The sequence below is a fragment of the Aspergillus fijiensis genome (assembly GCF_003184825.1).
Source record: "Aspergillus fijiensis CBS 313.89 unplaced genomic scaffold BO72scaffold_9, whole genome shotgun sequence".
In the NCBI taxonomy this organism is placed as follows: Eukaryota; Fungi; Ascomycota; class Eurotiomycetes; order Eurotiales; family Aspergillaceae; genus Aspergillus; species Aspergillus fijiensis.
The window spans coordinates 269,997-284,864 of record NW_024468985.1 but is presented as its reverse complement, the minus strand read 5'-3'; the positions used below and the strand labels follow the sequence as shown (position 1 = coordinate 284,864).

General features: G+C 53.4%; 6 protein-coding genes across 6 annotated transcripts; 5 read left to right on the top strand and 1 right to left on the bottom strand.

The window, feature by feature from the left end:
• Nucleotides 1–575: 575 nt before the first annotated feature.
• BO72DRAFT_371340 (E2 ubiquitin-conjugating protein UBC7) lies at nt 576–1,195 on the top strand (the record flags this gene model as incomplete). The annotated part of the gene is made up of 2 exons (XM_040941001.1): nt 576–822; nt 942–1,195. 2 exons carry the CDS (start codon nt 576–578, stop codon nt 1,193–1,195), a joined length of 501 nt encoding a protein of 166 aa, XP_040804415.1.
• A 399-nt stretch (nt 1,196–1,594) lies between these two features.
• BO72DRAFT_371320 (putative meiosis-specific topoisomerase Spo11) lies at nt 1,595–3,249 on the bottom strand (the record flags this gene model as incomplete). The annotated part of the gene is made up of 7 exons (XM_040940998.1): nt 1,595–2,068; nt 2,128–2,199; nt 2,268–2,348; nt 2,422–2,511; nt 2,604–2,712; nt 2,791–2,857; nt 2,958–3,249. 7 exons carry the CDS (start codon nt 3,247–3,249, stop codon nt 1,595–1,597), a joined length of 1,185 nt encoding a protein of 394 aa, XP_040804414.1.
• A 614-nt stretch (nt 3,250–3,863) lies between these two features.
• BO72DRAFT_445414 (TATA-binding protein-associated factor TAF6) lies at nt 3,864–5,843 on the top strand. Its single transcript, XM_040944037.1, has 3 exons — nt 3,864–4,485; nt 4,536–4,954; nt 5,015–5,843. The coding sequence occupies exons 1-3, from the start codon at nt 4,116–4,118 to the stop codon at nt 5,561–5,563; spliced, it is 1,338 nt and encodes a 445-aa protein (XP_040804413.1). The 5' UTR covers nt 3,864–4,115; the 3' UTR covers nt 5,564–5,843.
• A 1,690-nt stretch (nt 5,844–7,533) lies between these two features.
• BO72DRAFT_371376 (adenosylmethionine decarboxylase SPE2) lies at nt 7,534–9,095 on the top strand (the record flags this gene model as incomplete). The annotated part of the gene is made up of 2 exons (XM_040941003.1): nt 7,534–7,654; nt 7,717–9,095. The coding sequence occupies 2 exons, from the start codon at nt 7,534–7,536 to the stop codon at nt 9,093–9,095; spliced, it is 1,500 nt and encodes a 499-aa protein (XP_040804412.1).
• Nucleotides 9,096–9,577: 482 nt separating this feature from the next.
• BO72DRAFT_445412 (transcription initiation factor TFIID subunit 11 family protein) lies at nt 9,578–11,593 on the top strand. Its single transcript, XM_040944036.1, has 2 exons — nt 9,578–10,378; nt 10,614–11,593. The coding sequence occupies exons 1-2, from the start codon at nt 9,864–9,866 to the stop codon at nt 11,185–11,187; spliced, it is 1,089 nt and encodes a 362-aa protein (XP_040804411.1). The 5' UTR covers nt 9,578–9,863; the 3' UTR covers nt 11,188–11,593.
• An 868-nt stretch (nt 11,594–12,461) lies between these two features.
• Nucleotides 12,462–14,301, top strand: BO72DRAFT_303967 (acyltransferase family protein). The gene is made up of 3 exons (XM_040940459.1): nt 12,462–12,657; nt 12,745–13,372; nt 13,443–14,301. Exons 1-3 carry the CDS (start codon nt 12,553–12,555, stop codon nt 14,117–14,119), a joined length of 1,410 nt encoding a protein of 469 aa, XP_040804410.1. The 5' UTR covers nt 12,462–12,552; the 3' UTR covers nt 14,120–14,301.
• The last annotated feature ends 567 nt before the right edge of the window (nt 14,302–14,868 follow it).

The following is a 14,868-nucleotide window of genomic DNA, read 5'->3' as shown; positions in this document are numbered from 1 at the left end:
AGCAATTCTACGGAGACTAAGTGTTCATTTCTACTATGATTGCCGATAAGCAGTTCCAATAGGGCAGGCGGCGATAAGGGCCGGGAGGAAATCAGTAGCCTGAGGCAGAAAACCCATTCTCCCCCTCATCAATCAATGGATGCGTTCATCGGATTCTTGGATTCCTCTTTGAATGGACAAAACCTACTAATCAAAGTGGCAAATCCAGAGAAATTGAATCACATTTCTCCAATTGCTTTTCTTTCCCACCTGTCTAGTATCCAATCTTCCAGTTCCGTCCCTTTTGCCCCTCACCCCTTGCCAAAAGGTACATTAAGCCCCCCGTTTGTCTCGCACCACCCCCCCCATCCTCATCCTCTCGTACCAACTCCTCCCGGCCATTCTCTCCGCACCCGGAGTCCATCTTCCCGCATTTCCCTCTTTATCACTTCCCTCCCCCTCAAAACCCTCCGTCTTATCGTTCCACGGGCACATCCCACTTTTTTTTCTTTTCTAAATTCTTGCTCTATACTACACACACAGCAAGAACTAACACACCTTCTCTTACAAAAGATCTCTCGCACAGGCCCGCCATCATGTCATCCGTCGCACAGAAGCGCCTCTTCCACGAGTACAAGAACCTCTCAACCAACCCGCCGGATGGCATCACCGCTGGCCCCGTCACGGAAGATGACATGTTCCACTGGGAAGCCTTGATTCAGGGGCCGGAGGGCACCCCGTTCGAGGGCGGTGTTTTCGCGGCCGAGCTGAAGTTCCCCAAGGATTATCCGCTGAGCCCGCCGACTATGAAGTTCGTTGGCGGTGGGGTTTGGCATCCCAATGGTCAGTAACCTTGCATTTTAGCCCTCAATTTTGTTGGGTTCAAGATCTCTCTGCTCCCCTACGCATAACCATACATGTGCAAAGCTAGAAATCTGACGGGTTGTGATTTCTTGTTATAGTGTACCCTAATGGCACCGTCTGCATTTCCATCCTCCACCCCCCCGGTGACGACCCGAACCACTACGAACACGCCTCGGAACGCTGGTCCCCCATCCAGAGCGTGGAGAAGATCCTCATTTCCGTGATGAGCATGCTCGCCGAGCCCAATGACGAAAGTCCCGCGAATGTCGAGGCGGCCAAGATGTGGCGTGAGCGACGGAGTGAGTACGAGCGTAAGGTCCGTGACGAGGTCCGGAAAGGCTTGGGGTTGTGATTTCTTGCTGCCTTGGGGGAGGCCGTGCTTATTTGGGCTATAACTTTCACAAGACAAGAAAAAATACACAAGCAAGCACGGGCTGGCTAAAGTATATAGGGAAGCCGGTCGTCCTTCACCTGCACATGTGTATGAACTTGTTTTTCCTTTTGTCGGGAAGATGTGCGTGGCATAGCCTGTTGGGTGCATTGGTGCCGGTGCTGGCGTTTTCGTGGTGTGCTCATTCGTTCATTTTCTTTTCTCGATCTTCCCTTTTTCTTTGCTCCAGTTCCTTTCTTCACATGCAAATCATAGGGTCCGACCTAATATCTTTATCAATGCATATATGTCCGTTGTGGGGGGTGCAGATATGTATTCTTTTTGTACCACCATCCCAAGACTGCTGTGGCACATATTCCTTCACGGGAAGTGCGTCATTCTGCGGTCTAGCCATCGGACGAGGCCCCCGTCGCCGTCATAGAGGATCTGCATCTCCGCCTTGACGTTCAGCATCAGCATCTGCAGCAACTCAGCCCGTGCCTCTTGCTCGGGACCATCCACCGCCCACACGGGGTTATGGGCCAGCATCGCCAGGATCTTCTTCCTGTCTCTCGGGGTCAAGCTGAGGAGGGCATCGTTCCCCGATGGGTCCACTCCGGTCACGATGTCCGAGGTCCGGAGGCCAAGCCAGTGGATCTCAGGGCAGTTCAATGCGCTGTTCTCGTGCGCATATGCCAGGGACCCGTACTTGTACGTGGACATGATTGCCATTCCATCGGGGTCACCGTCCACAAGTGCATAGAATCGTATTCTTTTGCTCGATTGCCGGCGTCTGCTTTCTTCGTAAAGCCGGCGAACAAAGGCTCGTGTGTTGAGGTCCGGGTATCCTTTGCCCTGTTGCAGGTTATCCTCTTGGAAATGAAGAAAAGGGTTGGATAGGGCTGGGATCTCACTGTGACCAGAATCCCCAGACCCGCTGTAGATCGCACATGGTAGTTCATCCCCGCGAGTCGGCGGTACACTGCCTGCTTGTTTGTTCGCAATCAGCCAACTCAAGGTTCATATATTTTATAGGCGACGGACTACACTTTACCTCTTTTTCCAGGATGAGCACCCACTCGATATCTGAAACCTCCAGACCCAGGATATCCTGCGGCCTCGGGACAAGGGTATCCTGCACGGGGGCGTGAAAGTCAGCTACAAAGTCCCCAGATTGGAGTTTTTCTTTCTTTAACGTGTGCGCCAACCGGATTGAAAAAATGTGCATCGTCAACCATCGCCTGGTCTCTGATCCTCCATTGAAAACATCCAACGACGAGGCCCTTGGCTGCTGCTCCCTAGACAGTCAGCCATTGCGGTGGTCAGCTCGTGCATTTCTTCCCCTCGGCTTCTCCACTATCAGCAGCACCAGAGGAACACCAGTACAGACCACATTCAGCGCCGTTCTGTCCACACCAACCGTATGCGCGAAGTCATCGACCAGTCTATCCACGATGCGCTGGGATCCAAATACCGCCGGGTCATTGTAGTAAATATCTCTGTTCTCGCGGTGAATTGGGGGGATCAGCCTGTTGTCCGATGTGCTACCTGTTCTGTGTGCTGCAGAAATACAGTACCTCTTCGAGACCACCACTCCCTTGTCCACCGCGTCAGCGATCCCACTCAGGACTCGCATTGCGACAGCTGGATTTGAAGGGCATACCCTACATTAACGGTCTTTCACTCCGTGGATCGCACCCGGAATTGGTAGTGTAGGGGAGGGAACGGGGGTGGAGGAACACACTAAACTTCCAAGCCTCGTAGCAGTCTTTTCCCGGCCAGGTGTATGTGGTGGATCCAGCGGAGGCAGCATGGGTCTCCAGCGCCCCGGTCTCAGGGTTTATGAATCGCGTGGAGACTTTTGTGGACCGCGGCTTGAGCGTGATGGAGGGGTGGCCGTCCGGGGAGGCGAGCTCGGTGAGGAGGTTGGCTAGGGTGTTGGTGATGTAGTCTTTCACGCGAGATTGATTGTGTTCTTCGGTGGGGGAGGGAGAGGCTGTGTTGAGGTGGTGGGGAGTTTGTGGGTTGAGGGACATGATGGCTGGATTGATGGAATTGTGGGACTGTGAGACTGTGGTTTAGAGGGGATTGGGTTGTTGGGAGGGGGTTGGGCTGGTCTTTGAGGTGTAGTATGTGGGCTGGGATTTGTGTATAGATTGGTGTAGGTAGTATAAAATAGTCGGATTGGGATCTTGTGGAGCGTGTTGTACGCGGTTTAGATTATAGCCATTTTATGGCTTTACACTCTGTACAGTCGCTGTGATTGACTGTTCATTCGATGTGAATAGTATAGTTTCAGGGAATTGTTGGTTACATGGAGAATGGAAGGTGTGTAGTAGACTAGATGAGCAGCTTGAAGCCTCAGGCATGAATGAGTGTATAGATTGGAGGATTTCAAGTGTGTCCATTCATAATGCACAATAGCTGTATTCCAACCTGGAAACAATGGAAGCCGTATGCTGCTGTAAGGTATTTTACTTGATCTATTGATCTATTGTGTTCCACAGAGTCCTGATTAAGAATAATAAGGTAGAAACACTGCGGTAGACATTGTTGAGCTTGACTGACAGGCCTCGGCGTGAGGGCGGGACAATAATTTCCTGCCGCTTTCCTCTTCCTCCGCTCTCAGTAACAGCTCGGCTTTCCGCGTCGCATCTCCGGTCCTCCTCCATCAGCTCCAATCTATTCTCGGGGCGCTCGATTAACACGAGTGTCGACTCCGTTTGACTTTCATGATTCCTTCATTCGAGGATTTGGTTCTCTCTCTTGTCTTCCTCATTTTGTGATAATACTTCTCCCTCCCTCATCACCCTCCAACACACCCCTCGCCTTTGCTACGACCTCTACCGCACCCTCTTCCGCTCCGCTTCATCTCAATTCAACCATCGCCATCTCCACCGCCATGTCGGTCTGGAACCCAGATAACATCCGCGATGTTGCCGAGTCGGTGGGCATCGTCAACCTCAACAACGATGTGACCGAGAACCTTGCCCGTGACGTCGAATACCGCATCGCGCAGGTTCTGGAAGAAGCCCTCAAATTCATGCGCCACAGTCGACGAACGCTGCTCTCAACACAGGATGTCGCACAGGCCTTGCGCGTGCTCGATGTCGAGCCACTCTACGGATATGAATCCACGAGGCCCCTGCGGTTCGGGGAGGCGTCGCTGGGACCTGGACAACCGCTGTTCTACGTGGAAGACGAGGAGGTGGACTTCGAAAAGCTGATTAACGCGCCATTACCCAGAGTGCCCCGAGAAATCTCGTTCACAGGTAAGGATCCCCGGTCTGTCGCTTGGTCTTCCATTGCTGACGCAGCATAGCGCACTGGCTCGCCGTCGAAGGAGTGCAACCGTCCATCCCTCAGAACCCTACCGCGGCCGACTCGAGAAACCTCGAATTGATGTCCAAAGGTCCTAACGCTAGCTCGACGCTCGCGGCTATGAGTGGAGGGGGCAATGTGGCCGTCAAACCGCTGGTCAAGCATGTCTTGTCCAAGGAACTCCAGCTCTACTTCGAAAAAGTCTGCAACGCCTTCCTGGACGATTCCAGCGAAGAGTATCGCACATCAGGCTATGCTAGCCTACGAGAGGATCCGGGACTGCACCAGCTGGTCCCATACTTTGTTCAGTTCATTTCCGAGAAGGTGACCCACGGCCTGAAGGATATCTTTGTCCTTACACAGGTCATGCACATGGCGGAGGCCCTCGTGCAGAACAAATCACTATATGTTGACCCCTATGTGAGTGTATATACCACTACGGAGTGACTTTCGCAAGGGTTACTAATGAGCTATCGGCAGATCCCATCGCTTGTCCCACCCATCCTCACCTGCCTGATCGCCCGACAACTGGGCGGCAGCGCTGAACTGACCGAGCAGTTCGCCCTCCGTGATCTTTCCGCGTCGCTCCTGGGTCTCATTGCCAAGAAGTACTCGCATTCCTCTCATACGCTCAAGCCACGACTGGCTCGCTCATGTCTGAAGACGTTTTTGGATCCGTCCAAACCATTTGGGGCGCATTACGGCGCCATCATTGGACTTCATGCGGTTGGCGGTGCCGAGGCGGTGCGGGTTCTGATTCTGCCTAACCTGCCGACCTACGGGAACCTGTTGAAGGACGGAATGGCGGAGGACAGCCCACGGCGACCGGAGGCCGAGAGAGTTCTCATGGTTTTGATGGGGGTTCTAGCAACGTTGCGGGAAGGACGCACGGCCCTCACCAACGGGCACGGGGGCGTAGTCACGGAAGACCTGCGGGAGCGATTGAGTGGGAAAGTGGGTGACTTTCTGGCGACGAAGATCAAGGACATGGGGGAGGTGGAAACCGCGCGGGCCATTCTCGACGCTTGACCGGTTGACCGGTAGAACCCTACAGTACCTAAGGTGGTACTAGGGCCCTAGGCTACAGCAACCCCTCTTTTGTCGCTCCGTATGGGATGATTCATATTTCTTAAGGTTCGTTTGCTTCTGTTGCAGCAAGAGATGGCGTTTTGGAAAAGGAAATAGGTGTTCTTGTTCTTTCTTGTCTTCCTTTCTGCCCCCCATTTCCCCCACTTTCCCTCCCTTTTTTTTGTGACAGACTGGACGGAGTCATACATACAAAGTTAGTACTAGCATTCTAGCGGTGTCGATAATGATAAGAAATGACGCATGCACGACCTTCAATGGAGAAGTATAAAGAAGATAGGGAAGAAGTGAGGGAGAGTAGAAAGGGATGAAGTGCCAGGCGCAGGTGAAAGGAAGGAAGTAAGATGGTGGAGGGAGTGACAACTCAGAATAATAATACTAAGAATAGTCTAGACTAAATTCCTAACCTTAGTATGGATACTCCAAGTAAACTAAACTACTGAGTACATACTACCGTGTCATTCCTGCCATGTGACTTTCTGCCATTTCCGATTGAATTTTGATTGAATTTCACTTCACGACGTCACTGCCCTGGAGGGAGAGAAGATCAGCTGAGATAAGCATGAGGGGGAAATGAGCGGGGACTGACCGCCTACTTGATACAGTAACTCTTCCCTCCTGCCAGCAGTGCTCTGGCCCTGTTCTCTCTGCCTCCCGAGTCCCTCCAGTCCAGTCCCGCCTGGAACTTTTCTTAAATTATTGACGCGGTCAGGCGTCAAAAAAACCACTCACCTGCTCATTCTTCTCCTTCTACAGATCGAATCAGCAGTGGGAGAGTCTGCCAGCCTACCTACAATAATACACCTTATCTCAACTACCCAGGCCCGTTCCTGCATCTCCCTCCAATTACGTATGCCCTTGCCCCTCTTCTTCTCTCCTTCTATCCTGCATTTCCCGGTTCTACTTGTTCCCTCTTCTCTGACCGGTCCTTTTTTTGCCAGGTTCTGTGCTGCAGCCAAAAGCCCAACCCAGATTGGTCTTTTGCGCCCCACGAAACTTTTTTCGGGCCCACAGAATAATAATCACTCAAAAGCATCAACTTCTCTTGCCCCCCCTCACGTCCGCGTCTTTTTCTCTCTGTTTAAATTCTTTCCCACCCCCTCCTTCCCCATTCCTCACTTTCTTGAGGTCTATTTTGTTTTGTTAAAAACAACATATCTTGTCAACCGTTGACTGCTCTTTGAAAGTCAATTCCGGTTGCTCAATCTTCTCTTTTTCCATTTTCCCCCGCCTGTTCTATCGCATTGCAACAAAAAGTCGTCTCGCAGATGTCCGATAATCTGGCTTCTCGCGACACCGTGCTGTTTTAAGCTCACTTCTTGTTTCGCCTTCCATGAACCCGAAGGATCTACTGCGATATCTGTCCAAGCCCGCAAAGTAGGCCCTCCTTCTTCTTCCACGGTTCTTTCCTCTGCATCAGAAGAGACCGCCGTGTAACCGATTGCTCATGACTGACTTGTGATTCTTCAGACCTCGATAGCACGATTAACACTCGACCTCGTTTCACTTGCGCAACCTGTTTTCTTCTCCATCTCTAAATCCTAAAAGCAGATACTCTCGTCTGCTAGACCCGATACTTTGAACGGTATCGGAATCTTCCAGAACGGGAGTCGACACCTGATAGTCACCATTCCCTTCGCCAGAGGCTTTTTCCTCCTTTCCCTTTCATTCCGCCCTCCCTAGTAGCCCTCGAGGCTCTTTTGGAACCTTCCCCTCTCCGGCTGAGCGCCAACTCCGCCCTTGCGATTCAGGGCCTACTCTCTCAGACGGACATAGCCCCCCTGTTCGTCTGGGCAGCAGATAGTGCTTCCTAGGCTCTTTGGTCTACGGTCCACACTTCCAGTCACGCGCTTGCTCCATCACTTGCTCCGTCGCCGCCGCTTATCTCCTTGTCGCATTCAGATTCCACCAAGATGGTTTACATCGGGATTCCCAAGAACTACACTCAGTCGCCGTCCTCTTTCATGGGGACGCCGTCGCTGACGATCAACCATGAAGCGACCCAGGACCTTGATTCTACCAATGCTTTCGAAGGTAAGCCGGCTTCTTCTGGTGTTACTGCTGGTTTCACGTGCGCAGTGCTGATGTGTTCATAGGACCCGAGAAGCTCCTTGAGGTCTGGTTTGCGCCTTCCGCCCAAGAGCTGGGGTCTGCTGGACCCGCCGGTCTGAAGGCCGTGCCCGAGGAAATCTGGAAGGATATGCTGGATCTCGTCAACTGCCAAGTGCTCTCCATCGTGTCGTCCGAGGATGTGGACGCTTACCTCTTGTCCGAGTCCAGCATGTTTGTCTGGCCTCACAAGTTGATTCTCAAGACTTGTGGCACCACCACCTTGTTGTCTGGCTTGCCCCGCATTCTCGAGATCGCCACTTTGTTTGGCGGCTTCCCGCGCGCTGCGGCGCCCTCGCGTGGCATTTCCGTTGCTGCTGCGCCTTACCGCGTTTTCTACAGTCGCAAGAACTTCCTGTTCCCTGATCGTCAGCGCGGTCCCCACCGTAGCTGGAGAGATGAGGTTCGGACCATGGACCGACTGTTCTTGAACGGTAGCGCCTACATGATCGGCAAGATGAACGGCGAGCACTGGTACTTGTACCTGACTGAACCCAACACCATGCTCACACCTCCTGCGAGTCCCAAGGCGGATGACGAGGAGATGACTGAGACCAAGATTCTCAGTGTGCCCAGCCATGCTGTCATCCCGGGAGCCGAGGCTATGGATGAGACTCTGGAGGTGCTGATGACTGATTTGGAGGAGGAGAACGCGAAGCAGTTCTACTTGGACCATGCTACTGCAGTGGCAGAGAAGCGGTACCGCAACTTTGAAACCGACAATGATGACCCAGTGGATGTCTTCAGCAACAACTCCGACATGGATGATGTGTCCTCCTCCGACGGGAGCCGCATCCTGCCAGCGGAGCTGACCACCGAGGGTCACGCCTTGGGTACTGTGGTGTCGGAGTCGTGCGGCCTTTCTGATGTTTACCCTAAGTCCAAATTCCCGGAGTCCCGCATTGATGCCTACTTGTTTACTCCCTGCGGATTCTCGGCCAATGGTGTGATCCCATCGCCCGACCAGACCACTGGCACTCACTACTTCACGGTGCACGTTACGCCTGAGCCGCAGTGCTCGTATGCGTCGTTTGAGACCAATGTGCCTCACTCGCAGAACGGACAGACCACTGCGGGGATCATCCAACAGGTGGTGAACATCTTCAAGCCGGGCCGGTTTACCGTGACCTTGTTCGAGGCCAAGCCCGAGTTGCCCGTGGTTGAGGGCGAGTGGGACAGCATCAAGGAGGCCAAGTACTTTGAGCGACAGCTGCTGCGCCGCACCTCCAAGATGGAGCATGTGGAGGGATACCGGCGAGTGGACCGGATTGTGCATGACCTGGACGGATATGACCTGGTGTTCCGCTACTACGAACGTCTTGATTGGAAAGGGGGGGCCCCCAGGCTCGGAGAAGAGCGCGTTTGAGAGCGAGGCCATGTGTCCGTTCGTGTAGGTCATGAAGGATGACTTGGGTGGTGGAACAGGGAGATTGTGTTCTTGCTTTGATGTGCATTCCGACCTACCTTCGGGTCCTTTCATGTCGGTATTCTGTGCTTGCCTATGCTTCTAGCGATTTGAGTTGCGTTGTGTTCCCAGCATCAGTTCATCGAGTCCTTTATTATCCGTTGAGCGCGGTGGTGTGCCACCTGTGCGTTAGGCCTTGAGTTTCCCTCACCAATTTGAACATGATGATTGAATCTATACTTGCATTCATTCGTAGAAGATGCGCGGGTCGTAGCCTACGACATCAGAAGTAAGCCAAAGGTGAGGTAGAAATAAGCAGTGGCCCTAAAAAGAGGATTGCGTACGCATCGTGGGTCGGCAGAGTTGCCGAATGGGGGCGGGAGGGACCCTCCGATAAGGGAAGGTCGGCTTTCCGTCACTTCTTTCTGTCGCAACACTTCGACCCTCACTCAAAACCTTCAATCCATTCACTCACCACACTCCCATCTCTCCGTACACAAAGTATTCTTCTTGTGCATGAATGTTTAATGAGATCAATCTATGATACGCACCCATTCGAGGCTGCAGCTTTGATCGGGCCAAATTCTGCGACCGTCGCCATCTGATGCTTGAACATAACGAAACCTGTTTTCCCCCTCGAACACTGCAGCAGCGACAGCGGCAGCAGCGACAAACCCAAAACAACACCCCTACCTCCTCCCATCATTACCATCCACCATAGAGACAATCATGTCCTCCCCGCCGCCCACGAACCCGTTGAAACGGCCCTCGATCTCCTCGTCGGCCTCGCAGCCGGCGGGCTTCAACCCCAAGCGGCCCCGCATGCACCCGCTCCGCCAGACCTCCTTCCCCAACACGATGGACCTGGACTCGCCGTCGCGGGCCTACAGCGACGCCGGCAGCGTCACGGGCAGCTTCACGGGCAGCCTGGGCGGCACCAGCGCGGACGGGGTGTTCCTGACGACCAAGGGCAAGAAACGCGGGCGCAAGAGCAAGGCCGAGAAGGAGCGCGAGCAGCGCGCCGAGGAAGGGAGTCTACGGGCGGGGATGATGGATCGGATGGGGTCCGTGGATGCGGAGGGCGCCTCGGTGAGGGCCGGTGCTGGGGGAGGTACAGGGCAAGGAGGAGGAGGCGGAGGAGGCGGGGATGATGCTGATGAGGATGATGATTTTGATGATGAGGGTGAACTACTGGGTAGGGAGGAAGGGACCACGGATACGGAGGCGGAGAAGAAGAATCTTGCGTATGTTTGACACCTTTCCTTTCCTTTCCTTTCCTTTCCTTTACTTGGGTTTCCCCTCCTCCCATGATTGCGTGGTGTAGTTTGTGGTGATGGTCGAAAAGTCAAAGGAAGGAGAAAAAAAAAAGCAAGCAAGAGTGGAAGGAAGGGTGAAACAGTCCACGAAAGACAGAAGGAAAAGAAACGAAACGAAGAGAATCTCAAACTAACCAGAGTGGTGGGCGGCTGGACCGAACAGATTACTCGTGGACGCGTTTAATCCGCTGCAGTCGGAGCGATACGATCTGTTCAAGCGAGCGAAGCTACGAAAGGAGACGCTACGGAGAATTGTCAATCATGCGCTCTCGCAATCAGTGCCGGCTAGCGTGGTGACGACGATTAACGGATTTACGAAGGTGTTTGCGGGCGAGATTATCGAAAAGGCTCGAACGGTGCAGGCGGAATGGGCCGAAGCCCATGACCAGGCGGCCTTAGCTGCTGTGGCAGCCTCCAGTTCCACCTCGACCACCTCGAACACCCCAACCACGACGAACCATCATCTCGGAGTGGTCAAGCCACAGGGCATGATAGATAGAGGCGGACCACTGCTGACGACGACTGCTGCCAAAAGCGAAATGAAGGCCAAATTACCTCCCAATCCGCACCGGGGGCAGCTCCTTCCGGCCCATTTGAGGGAAGCGCTTCGGCGGTATAAGCGAGATGGGGAAGGAGGTGGCGTTGGATTCTCCGGATTGAGTATGGGCAATCTGGGGGTTCGGGGGTCGGTGACTTGGGCTGCAGGTAGCGTCGGAGGACGGCGCATCTTTCGTTGAGTGTTGACGAGGTTTGACGAGGTTTGACGAGAGTCGGCCAAGACCCAAGACAATTAGGGACTGAAGGACTGAATCATGAAGAGGAATGGATTTTGGTCAGGTGGGGGGTATGAGGTTAGAAAGAGTAAAGAGAGGGCCCCTCGGGAATTGAGAGAGGGAATGGGAGAGGGCGAGGGTCAAAGTGCCAAGAAAAAAGAGACCCATCAATCATCCCTACCGTGGATACCGTGGATAAACCCTCTGTCTGTCAGTGTCAAGTGAGTGAGTGAGTGTACGCCCGCCGTACGGTACTCCCTGTTTTCTTTTCTTTTCTTTTCTTTTCCGACCATTAAAATTTTTCTTCTCCCACCTGCCTGCCACCTATCGAAAAAGCGCAGAATGGTGACAGGTCGAAGATGGCGATGTTTTAGACCAATAATACGCGTTTGTCTCCATTATAGTGAGAATGGGTTTCAATGGAGGCTTGATAGTCATTGATCAACGCAACGCAACGCAACGGCAAAAGAGGGGGGCTATAATTAGTTGTTTTCTGGATTATTATTTTTCTTTTTGCATTGTGCATGCAAGAAGGCGAATAAGGCGAATAAGAGGAATAAGAGGGCCACGCAAGTGTATTAATGGCATCATAGGGCTCGGCATGGCGCAATTTAGCCAGCCAAGAATGGCCAATCTCTTGTCGTCCGCCCCTGGAAAGTGTGCCAGGAGTGCCAGGAGTGGCAGAGAGTGGCAGAGAGTAAGTTAACTTACTACACAGTAGTAGTCCTCTCAGTCCCTCTCAGTCCCTGAGCCTTACGGGTTTCGGCTGGAGGGCTTGGCAGCTCCCTTTTCGGGGCTACTCCAATTCCATCTGGTACTACTGATAAATCGGGCATATGAACGACCCGCCCTACTATCCTATCTATTCTGTACTGTACGAGTACGGAGTAGTGCTCATCCTCACAGTCTTTACAGTACTTACTCACTCACTCACTTACTTACTACTACGCCCGCTGCTGCTGCTGTTGCTGTTGCTGTTGCTGCTACCGCTGCCGCCGCCGCTCTTACTGTTACTGTCCGTCCCGGCCTTCCTTCCTACCTTCCTTCTTTCCCCTTCCTTCCTTCCTTCCTCCCTCCCCTCGTCCTCTTCCTCTTCCTCCCTTCCTCTTCCTCTTCTTCTTCTATTCACTTCTCCTTCTCTTGTCATTCCTTCCTTCCATCTCTTCTACTCACTTACTTACTCACCTCCTCTTGCTTCATCCTCCTTCTTCTTACCTCGGCTGTTGGTTGTATCTATGAATGGCTCGCTTGCGTGCCAACTCCAGCCTGTCTTTCTTTGCTCTGTGAATATACATTAGACCTCTATTACAATCCTCCTTCATTTCCAGCATGCAGTCATTACAGAAGTCCGGCATTTACACTCGCCTCCGGGATACTTTATGGAATCCCAACGCTCCCCCCGGAGACCCTCGCAAAAGTGTCAAGTGGATCGATGTAGGTCCTCCCTCGTGCTCGTCTGTCTACGGTTACGCCTCGTGGGCAACACAACAACAGCACTAACATACTGACCGGACTGGCTAGGGTCTTCGCGGGATTGCTTCTTTCCTCGTTGTTCTCACCCACCTGGCCCGCGCCTGGGACTATGATCTCTTCGCGCCAAGAGACAAGGAGGGAGTGCCTCCCCGGGTCCTCCAGTGGCCCATCCTCCGCATCCCATGGCAGGGACGACTCGGAGTCACCATCTTCGCTTTCCTCACCGGCTATGTGTGTGCCTTGAAGCCGTTGAAGTTGTCGCGGGCCGGCAATCACCTCAGTGCGTTTTCGACCATTGCCAAGAGCGCCTTCCGCCGCCCTCCGCGCTTAATCTTCCCAGCCACCATTGCCCTGTTTATCTCGTGGGTCATGGCCCAATTCGGTGCCTTTATTGTCGCCAACCGCTCCGACTGCTGGTGGTGTCGATATGCCGCCCCGGATTTGGAAGATTCGTTCTTCAAGGAGGTCATTCGCCTGGGAGGGAACTTCCTCAGCACCTGGACCACCGGGTACATGGCCTACGATGACCACCAATGGGCGTTGCTGCCGTTGCTGAAGGCGTCCATGCTCGTCTATGTCCTGCTCTGCGCCACCATGTACGTCCAGTTCCGGTTTCGCATTGCCATCTACATAGGCATGATGCTGTACTTCCACCAGGACGCCGCCAAGGACACTGGTAAGCTCCACACCCCGGTTTCCAAACTTCGGCCCCTCGCCTCCTCACTAACTCGCCACCCCCTGGGTAGAAACCTTCCAACTCCAAGCCGTCTATGGCATGCTCCTCAGTGATGTGTCTTACGACACCACCTTCCGCTCCCTCGTCGAGGCCCACCGCTGGCCGCGCCGCATCCTCGCCATCGTGATCACTATCGCCGGTCTCTTGATTTGCTCCTATCCCGGCGAGCACCCCGAATGGGCTACCTGGTCCGACTACATGTTCAAGCTGGCCCACTACATCTTCCCTCCCGAAGTCAACATTGGCAAGCGGTACAGTGCCATCGGCGTGGACATGATCATCTTCGCCATCTTCATCTCACCCGGGACGCAGTCCTTCCTGGCGAACCGCCTCCTCCTCTGGCTCGGCAAGCAGAGTTTCGCCGTCTACCTCGTCCACGGCACTCTCCTGCGCACTGTTCTGTGCTGGATGCTCTACGGCATCACCGGCCAACCATGGGAGGAGACTGTCGACGAGAATGGCCAGACTGTCCTCCCCCCGTGGTTGCCCATCCGCCCTCCCTGGGTCGTCGCCCTCTGTATCCCGCTCTGGATCGGGCTGGTTTACATTTGCGCCTCCCTGTGGACTGCCTACGTTGACCCTCTCTGCGCCCGCCTCACGGCGTGGATCGAGAAGAAGGTCTTTGACGAACAAGAAGAGAAGGCCTCCGAGCTGCCGATGCAGTTGCGGCCGATGCCTACCACTTGAACCAGAGGCCTACCATGAGGAGGCGGTTTCCCGGGTTTTTTTTGGGATTAAAGAGCAGCATGTGAAGATAGGACTTCTTTCTGGCTGGTCCAGGTCCTTGGGGTGTTTTGTCCATAGCCATCTTTTGATATATATAAATATGTATTTCGCTTCTTTTTTTATTCTTGGGCCTGGCAGGTTTGGGATGGTGGGAAAGGTGGTGGGGACATTTGGAGATGGATGGAGTACTTGACATATACCTCGCATCCTCAGGTTCACATTTATGTACTCATAACTTTGGGGTAGTCAAATGCACTCCTATTCGTACCCTGCTGTGTCTATGCAAGAAGAATTCCTTGCTTATGTCCGAGGAAGGTGAGCTTAATGGTTCATTCAAGTAGCCCACTGATTGTGCGGGGCTGGAGTATATACAGATGCAGTCTAGTTCAATACAGGACCGACACGAGCACTCTTAAAGAACCACACATCGTCCAACGACAGTTCTTCTGCTTCATCTTCCTCCTTGGTTATAGTCTCCAGGGACCACGCAATACTCTGTGCGGGTTCTGGGATCTCCTCGAGAATCAATCCGCACGGCTAGAAGGATATACCAGATGGATTGATATACATGAGAATATACATACACACATGCGTATATCTATACAGAAATTATATACATAAGTACTAAAGCAATGATCAGCATCCCACAGATGACCATACCTCCTTTCCATTTTGTGCTCCCTCCCCCCCCCCCCCCCCCCCCCCCCCCC

Bases quoted from the DNA above. Each gene is read 5' to 3' on its own strand.
- BO72DRAFT_303967 (XM_040940459.1), top strand. From the start codon at position 12,553: ATGCAGTCATTACAGAAGTCCGGCATTTACACTCGCCTCCGGGATACT. The intron at 12,658-12,744 runs GTAGGTCCTCCC...CGGACTGGCTAG, and splicing joins AAAGTGTCAAGTGGATCGAT to GGTCTTCGCGGGATTGCTTC. The intron at 13,373-13,442 runs GTAAGCTCCACA...CCCCCTGGGTAG, and splicing joins GGACGCCGCCAAGGACACTG to AAACCTTCCAACTCCAAGCC.
- BO72DRAFT_445412 (XM_040944036.1), top strand. From the start codon at position 9,864: ATGTCCTCCCCGCCGCCCACGAACCCGTTGAAACGGCCCTCGATCTCC. The intron at 10,379-10,613 runs GTATGTTTGACA...TGGACCGAACAG, and splicing joins GCGGAGAAGAAGAATCTTGC to ATTACTCGTGGACGCGTTTA.
- BO72DRAFT_445414 (XM_040944037.1), top strand. From the start codon at position 4,116: ATGTCGGTCTGGAACCCAGATAACATCCGCGATGTTGCCGAGTCGGTG. The intron at 4,486-4,535 runs GTAAGGATCCCC...GACGCAGCATAG, and splicing joins CCGAGAAATCTCGTTCACAG to CGCACTGGCTCGCCGTCGAA. The intron at 4,955-5,014 runs GTGAGTGTATAT...AGCTATCGGCAG, and splicing joins CACTATATGTTGACCCCTAT to ATCCCATCGCTTGTCCCACC.